Genomic DNA, 8,538 nt, shown 5'->3' on the forward strand with positions numbered 1-8,538 from the left:
AAGACCTGCTCTGTGTTCTCTGCTAATAACCCGACTGTAAATGATGTGAGCGGCATTATGAAGCTGCAGCCGTGGCGGGGATGATTTTTTGGTGTGCCGGTGTTGGTGAGAACATCGGCAGAACAACAACAATGTGCTACGTGTTTCTTTTCTCCTCATTTTTTCCAATTGACGGAAATCTGTCGTAGCAATGGAACACTTTCATCCCTGAGTAGTATTATGTACATCATACTGCACCACAGTAATATATTTCTGATAATTTCTTTAAGCTAACCCGAACTTATATTTTGACGGGTTGCCATGAGGAACTTGTTTCTGTAGGTCTATGTAAATGATATGAAGATCGTTTTACGCCAATGAAACTGTCAAATGCTCATGAAGTGACTCTTAGAGGGAGTCAGAGCAGTTCTGGAGATGTTGTTCATGTATTTATGTCCTCATGTAGTGATATGACAGAAGCTGAAATCACCGTGAGCATCGCACACTTACACTTACACGCCATTTACATACACAGAGACATGCAGAACATGCTGGATTCATATTTAAATAGTATTTTAAATAGTATTAAATATTTTTCTTAATATTTACAGATACTAGTCCATATTGCGACTCTATTTAAGCGCCGATAATCGGGCGACCCCTAGAATGAACAAATCACAGATTCTTGATTTTATTGCATTTTACAAAACTTCCCAACTGCTCTGGAATTGGGGTTATGGTGTTGAGCACTACTGTAAGGTTAACCAGGAAATGTTTAAATGTTTGAAAATGCCAGTTGAAAACGTTAGAAATTTAGAAAAGTTATCAAAAAGTAATAAAATGTAATCAGTTACATTACTTGAATGAAGTAACTGAAATAGTTACACTACTTATTACATTTTTAATAGGGTAACTTGTAATCTATAACCTACTGCATTTCCAAAGTAACCTTCCCAAAACTTGTTACTGAAATACAAATGGTAATCCGGCCCAGCAGTGTCTATATAAAGGAATTGTAAAAACCATAAATGTCTGGTAAAGCCATGGAAATTCAGTGGTCAGGTGTAGGAATTCTGAATCAAGTTGCATTTAATATCATTACTTTAGCCACTATATGTGTAAATTTCCTACTTTAAATATATGAAAACTTAATTTTTGATTAGTAATATGCATTGCTAAGAACTTCATTTGGACAACTTTAAAGGCGATTTTCTCAATATTTTGATTTTTTTTTGCACCCTCAGATTCCAGATTTTCAAATAGTTGTATCTCGGCCAAATATCGTCCTATCCTAACAAACCATACATCAATGAAAGCTTATTTATTCAGCTTTCAGATGAAGTATAAATCTCAATTTCCTTATCAAGACCCTTATGACTGGTTTTGTGGTCCAGGGTCACGTATGTCTTCCATTTGTCTCTTCATTCTTGTTATCTTCATAAAATCTGTCTTTTTTTGCAGGATTATTACAGCAATGGACTGGCTGTCAGTGCGTGTGCTCCTCTTCTGCCCGATCCCACTGCCCCCTCATGCTACTATGCCCCTCGCCCCGTCCTCTCAGCACATCCAGAGGAAGGACTGCCCGTCCCTGTAGGAATGCCTGTTTGGGCCTGGCACCTGCCTCTGCCCGCGGCTGCTCCCACACCTTTTGCCATTCCACCCCCCATCAGCTCTCGCAGGCTGCTCCATCATGAACGATGAGGTCATCAGCACTAACACACTGGCCTGGCTGGTCTGCTCAGGAGTGTCCATCCTGGCCAACACCTGGGGAATCCTGAGCGTGAGCGCCAAGCAGAAGAAGTGGAAGCCTCTGGAATTCCTCATCTGTACCCTGGCTGGCACGCACATCCTCAACATGGGTATCCCTATCACCATGTATTGCGTCATTCAGCTTCGGCGACAGCACTCAAACTATGAATGGAACGAAGGACTCTGCAAGGTGTTTGTCTCCACCTTCTACACCCTTACCCTGGTCACCTGCTTCTCCGTCACCTCCCTGTCCTACCACCGCATGTGGATGGTCCGTTGGCCTGTCAACTATAGGTAAGCAAAAGGCCCTTTACATTAATACAAGGAGATTAATAAGAGACATATTCATTTATAGTGGGAAATTATTAGCTTTTAAAGTATACCTTAACCTTGATGCTTAATTATACATAAAGGCTGTTTGGAATTTTCAAACAGGTCAGCAAATGCTTACCTAGTTAAACTGTCTTTGAAATTGTAGGTAATTTAGGTTCCCTTTCAGTCGGTCACTCTCGACGTCACGTCGGATGACCGACGAATTGGGCTCTCGCTTAGAGAGACCAATCTACTTCGAGTGTAAACTCAACGAGCCAATGCACATTGGCATGCGATTATTGCATCCAGCTGCATCTAAAAGAGCTTCACAGGTGGAACGTCTTTTTAAAGATGCGTCTTTTTAAAGACGCGTCTTTTTAAAGATGTCTTACCATCAGTGTGTTTCTGGGTGCGGTCGTTACCTGGCGCCGGGTGATGGTCACGATCGCTGCCTCTCGTGCCTGGGCATGAAGCACGCTGAGATGGCTTTCGTGGATGACTCATGCTCCCATTGCGGGGGTATGACCATCTCGGAGTTGCGGACCAGACTCCGTTACCTGCAAGGGGGCGGAGTGCCCGTGCCACTGCCTAGATCGCGGGCTCCCTCTGGTGACAGCCGGGGGCGTCCCTTTCCTGGCGGTGGGCGGACTGGTCTTACGGTCACGGTGAGGAATTCCCCTCTGAGGATGCCCGAACCCGCCGGCATTGCGGAACCAGTGGAGTTCCCGAGAGAGCAGGCTGGACCCTCCCGGGGGTCCTGTTCCAAGTAGAACGGGTACGTTTTCCCAGTGTTATCCAGTCTTACTCATTGTCCCAGTTCCAAGTAGAACGGGTACCCATAGCAGCAGTAGCTGGTCCTCTTGTGCAAGCCCGGGCCTACGCCAAAAAGTAGGGGTGCAGGTGGCTTCCACAGGACACTGGAAGGGGCAGTATCTGTGGCCTTTTGGTAAACCGAGACGTTTTTATGTATTGAATAAAATCATAAAGTTAAAAATTTGATCTTTTTTGTACTTTTTTGACATTTATGGTAGGTTTCTTTTTAGATATGGATGGAAAAATGGCCATTATGCTTGTGGTAGCTCTGGTGACATCATCACAGTGGCTTTCTCCTTTTCTAAAAAAGTGGCAGCTGAGCACTGCACAGGCACTTACTGTAAATTTGGTTCAGAATACATGTAATGCACACATAAACGAATATATGAATCAGATTGCAAAGTTTAGGGGTTGATATAAACAACTTTCAGAATCTCATTCATTCAGATTGACAAAAATTAGTGCATTACACTACTGCGGCCATTCTTTAAACAAGTTCCTTTTAGATCTTGGGTTGGTTTCAGGGAGATACAGTTCATAGCAGTGGTTTACTGAATTTTGTTGAACGTAAGTGAATTTAACTCGTTCAGTCATTTTACTGAGATCTGTTATATAAAACAACAACACCTTGTTGATGCAGTCATGCTGGATTTTGGTGTTAAGCTGTTGGAAAAGGGCCTGCCATTGACAATGTTACATAAAAAATAGACTATTAGATACTTTTGCTAGACAGACAGTTCATTTGGAGCTATCAGGCCAATGATTCAGTTTGAGGACAACTTTCTTTTAATCATAGATGCTTTATCTCAGTCCCCTGTTGTTTGGAGAAACATCACAGGATTTAATTTTCCATTACATGATTATTATTTAGCCTATGTCTATCCTGTTCTCCAATGCTCTCACATCACAAAGCTTTGCAGGAGTATTTGCAGATGAATGGTTTTCTAGAGTGTAATGATTGCAAAGCCCCATTAGCAAACAATGAAAAGAAGCACTAAAATCAATATTTGGCATCATATTGTATAGGCGCAAAATGTACATTTACATTTACATTTAGCAGACGCTTCTATCAAAAGCGACTTATAAATGAGGACAATGGAAGCAATCAAAATCAAAATATAAATAAATAATGACGATGTCGATAAAACAACTGCACATGACAGAGGACAAAAATTGCCTGTTTTTTGTTGTCTGTATGTTGATTCACAACTGATCGTTTGCTTTGTTTTGGTGCTTTGTGCCCATTGCTGATAATGTTTAAACAGCACAAGTCTCATTCACAGCACAAATTCATAATGATTATTCACTCTCAGTGTGAATGGGCTTTAGGGCTTTAATAGGAAATGTGTCTTGACAAGGTTTCATACATGAACATTCAAGTTATCACTGTAATCTTCAGTAACAATTCTCAGAGCATTTGAATGCACAGGTATTTGTTGAGATATCATTTCAAACCCAGTTTCTGTTTAATTTCAATATGTATACACTTCCATTCAAAAGTTTTAGATCGGTAAGATTTTTTTAATGCTTTTAAAAGAAGTCTCTTCTGCTCATGAAGGCTGCATTTATTTGATCCAAAATACAACAAAAACAGTAATATTGTGAAATATTTTTACAATTTAAAATAAATGTTTTCTATTGGAATATATTTTAAAATGCACTTTATTCCTGTTATGCAAAGCTGAGTTTTCAGCATCATTACTCCAGTCTTCAGTGTCACATGATCCTTCAGAAATCTTGTTAATATTCTGTTCTTTTGAACTTTTTATTCATCAAAGAATCCTGAAAAAAAAATTGCACAAAAACTGTTTTCAACAGTTTCAACTGTTTTGATAATAAATGTTTACTGAGCAGCAAATCAGCATCAGCAATATCACTGTTTTGCTGGATTTTGGATCAAATAAATGGCGTTGAGTTGAAGAGACTCCTTTTAAAAACATTTTAAAAATCTCACCGATCTAAAACTTTTGAATGGTAGTGTAGATTTTAAATATGTGGCCATATATTTCAGAATACAAAGATTTGAAACTTGGTTGATAGCTTTAAACTGCCCATTCTCCAAAATTCTATTTGAACTGTACAGTCAGGCACATTATTAATTTTTACTTAGTGGATGCACTGTTTCTTCTCAGAGAACTGAGCCACATTTGCTTAGAGGAAATTGGCAGTATATACACCATGACAATGGCCTAGAGGTGGGAATGAGTCTAGATCACTTTTTGATTTCATACTGAGTTGCAGAGGAACTGTCATTGTATGGGAAATACTTACCTAATTATAATTAATTCGCTTTAATCTGTTCTTTATTCTTTGAGAAAACCTTATATCCTTAATTTAAGTTTACACTTAAAATGTAAACTGACTTTCGTGATTGTTAGTTTTAGCGTATTAATGGATATGAAAATGTTAGTGTATTTGATCTAGATCTGCTAAGTATGCTGCAGTAGAGCAAGTAGACTTGCTACTACCAATACATACACAGACACGCTGCTGTGAGCATACTGTATTAGATATGCTGCTGTTGCTTGAATAGGCGTACATAAATTTTATAGCAGATCTATTCATCTATACACCACATTGCTCATTTTGGATGTCTCCTTCATCCAACACTCCTGATTCATCTCATCAGCTCATTATTAGTGACTAGAAAACTTGATTTGGGTGTGACTGATAAGGGAGATCCCAGGTGTCCCCAGGACTGGTTTGAGAAGCACTGATCTCTAGAGTATTATTTTTCTTCCCTATAAGTGTCTGTGTGTCAGAGATCATAAGTCATAGAGATCTCAAACTTGGTGGAATGGTTTCAAATCCCCCTCACTACTCAGGCATTCCCACACACATCCGTTGCACACTAGGTGGCACTGTAATTAATTATTACATTTGCATTTTAGTTTAGAACTTTGGATCCATAAGGGCCAGGGTCAATGTTTTTTCCTCTCAATTCTTGAGTCAAGATATTTATACAATATATATTTACAAATATTTATACATTCTTTTTTATAAATGAATACCAAGATATTTATATCTACAGTTTTATTGTACCCTGGGATTTTAATTTTCCTGGAAAACCCAAAATTTTGATACATCAAAGTGTAGATAAATAAATATAAGCAAATGAAATGGTCAGGCACCACCAGTTTTTATGAACCGACCTATACCTGCCAAACTATATCTGACGAATGTCCAAACTTAATGAAACTTGATATGCATAGACAACAGGACATTCTCAGGACATATGCCAAGTTACATGAGATTCCAACCATAGGGGAAACTACAACTGAAAAACCCTTGTAACTCCACAGCTGTATCATTAATCGAGTTAAATATATGTGTCTTCTTTGGGTCAAAAGCGTACATATATTTTGAATATAACTTGGACAATTCAACAAACATGGATGCCAGCAGCCAATCAATCTTCAGCAGCTTAAAACAAAAAATCAGAATGGTTGACATATTGATACAAAGTCTCTGCTTCCCAATGTTCATACTATCCATCCTAAATAGCATGTGAGATTAGAATGTGTCGCAAAGCATAGTATGTTGAAAAGAGTATGCCAAAAGTCCCCAGATAGGCTACTAATTCCGGTAGATTTTCAAAGTGTGGATCTGTACACACTCTAATGGCTAATATTGCCTACAACCCATTGCGCTTTGCAGAAGGATTTGGTTCAGAACTACAAACACAGAATAAAAAGTGTTTAAAAACTACAAAAATGGTGGGTATGCCAGACCGATGTTTAAGTAGAGAGGTTTAGATTTGGGTGACTAATAATCAACATTTAACCTGATATATATATTGCACATTGGCAGCTGATCCGAGCTGACTATTCTGTTGAAACCTGCAGACAGGTCCAGAGTGAGACAAGAGCCACCAGTAGTCAAGGACATTAGAGTGTGGCCACAAAAGGCCATTTCTTTTTTACAGGGCTGCTTTGAGTGTACACAATGGAGCATCTTCAAGGAGACAGCAACATCTGGGGACTGTATCAACCTAGAGGAATATATAGAGACTGTGTTGGGATTTATTAGTAAATGTATTGATGATGTGACTGTTACAAAAACTGTCAAGCTGCGTTCTACTGCTAAGCTTTGGCTTACATCAAAGGTTCACTCATTGCTGAGGCTTCGTGATACTGCATTTAGATCTGGTGACACTGAAACGTACTAGATAGCAAGGAGCAACCTAAAAAGAGGAATCCGAGGGCTAATATGTGGAAAAGTTGTCCAGTAATTTTACTGACACCAGGGACACAAGGTGCTTATGGCAGGGATTTCGGACCGTAACAGGCTGCAAGCCTACTGTACAGGTGAATGACAATGACCCCTCCCTACCAGATAACCTCAACACCTTTTTCTCTTGGTTTGAGATCACAGACAACAGAGCAGCACAAAGGCAGGCACTGCCTCTCACCAACCAGGCATTCCAGTTGACGACAGACAGTGTGAAGAGGGTTTTTTCTAACATCAACCCTCGGAAAGCTGCTGGTCCAGATCATATTCCAGGTTGTGTGTTGAAGGAATGTTCAGAACAGTTGAAGGATGTTTTTACCGACATATTTAGCATCTCACTTAGCCAAGCCAGAGTGCCCATCAGTTTCAAAAGCGCCACTATAATACCTTTGCCCAAGACGCCAAATCCAGTCTCCATGAATGACTACCGTCCTGTAGCCTTGACCCCGATAGCTATGAAATGTTTTGAGCAGCTTGTCATGAATCATATGAAGTCATGCCTCCCAACTAGTTTAGACCCATTATAATTTGCATATAAAGCAAACCGGTCTACGGAGGATGCCCTATCCACTCTGCTCCACCTCACTCTGACACATCTGGAAAATAGGAATACTTATGCCAGAATCTTGTTAATTGATTTCAGCTCTGCGTTTAATACAATCTTGCCACAACAGCTTATTGAAAAGTTGTTGTTGCTGGGTGTGGATCCTGGCATATGCAGATGGATTGGTACTGAGCCCTTTACTGTTTACGTTGCTAACGCATGACTGTTCTGCGAGTTTCAGTACTAATCATATCATAAAGTTTGCAGACGACACCACAGTTGTTGGCCTCATCACTAACAACAATGAGTCTGCATATAGACGGGAGGTGGCGCAGTTGACAGAGTGGTGTAAAATACACAACCTTTCCCTTAACACCAGTAAGACCAAGGAGATGGTTGTCAATTTCAGGAAGACTGGTCATCGGCATCATCTCCCACTGACCATCAATGGCCATGAGGTAGAGAGGGTACACAGTGTCAAGTTCCTGGGGGTCCATCTGACGGATGAGTTGACCTCCAGTGACAACACCAAAGCTGTCATCAAGAGGGCCCAACAGCGACTTCACTCTCTCCGCAGACTGAAGAAGGAGGATCTTCCTATCCCAGCCATGATTATGTTCTACAGAGGCACTATTGAAAGCATGCTCACTTACTGTATCTCTTCCTGGTTTGGTAATAGCACAGCAGAGGAGAGACATAAACTGAACAGGATAGTAAGGACTGCTGAAAAAACTATTGGTGTCTCGTTGCCGTGTTTGCAGGACATTTACACTGAACACTGCATGTGCAGAGCAAATGGCATTATAAAGGAATCTACTAATTTCTGTCATCACGTTCACACTCCTGCAGTCTGGTAAAAGATGCATAAGTATCAGATCAAGGACTTCTAGGCTGTTAAACAGCTTTTTCCC

The 8,538-nt window shown here is 40.2% G+C and overlaps 1 protein-coding gene across 4 annotated transcripts in view; it reads left to right on the plus strand.

Annotated features, from left to right (window-relative positions):
• LOC107693426 (probable G-protein coupled receptor 153) overlaps positions 1 to 8,538 on the plus strand; it is a 50,778-nt gene that overhangs the window by 24,205 nt on the left and 18,035 nt on the right. For all 4 annotated transcript variants that reach the window (XM_016492816.1, XM_016492817.1, XM_016492815.1 and 1 more), the window contains exon 2: positions 1,441 to 2,022. In XM_016492816.1, coding sequence (XP_016348302.1) covers positions 1,670 to 2,022 — 353 coding nt within the window. In that variant the 5' untranslated portion in view covers positions 1,441 to 1,669. The remainder of the gene's footprint in view (positions 1 to 1,440; positions 2,023 to 8,538) is intronic.

Source organism: Sinocyclocheilus anshuiensis, unplaced genomic scaffold (genome assembly GCF_001515605.1).
Source record: "Sinocyclocheilus anshuiensis isolate Anshui unplaced genomic scaffold, SAMN03320099.WGS_v1.1 scaffold1562, whole genome shotgun sequence".
Lineage (NCBI taxonomy): Eukaryota > Metazoa > Chordata > Actinopteri > Cypriniformes > Cyprinidae > Sinocyclocheilus > Sinocyclocheilus anshuiensis.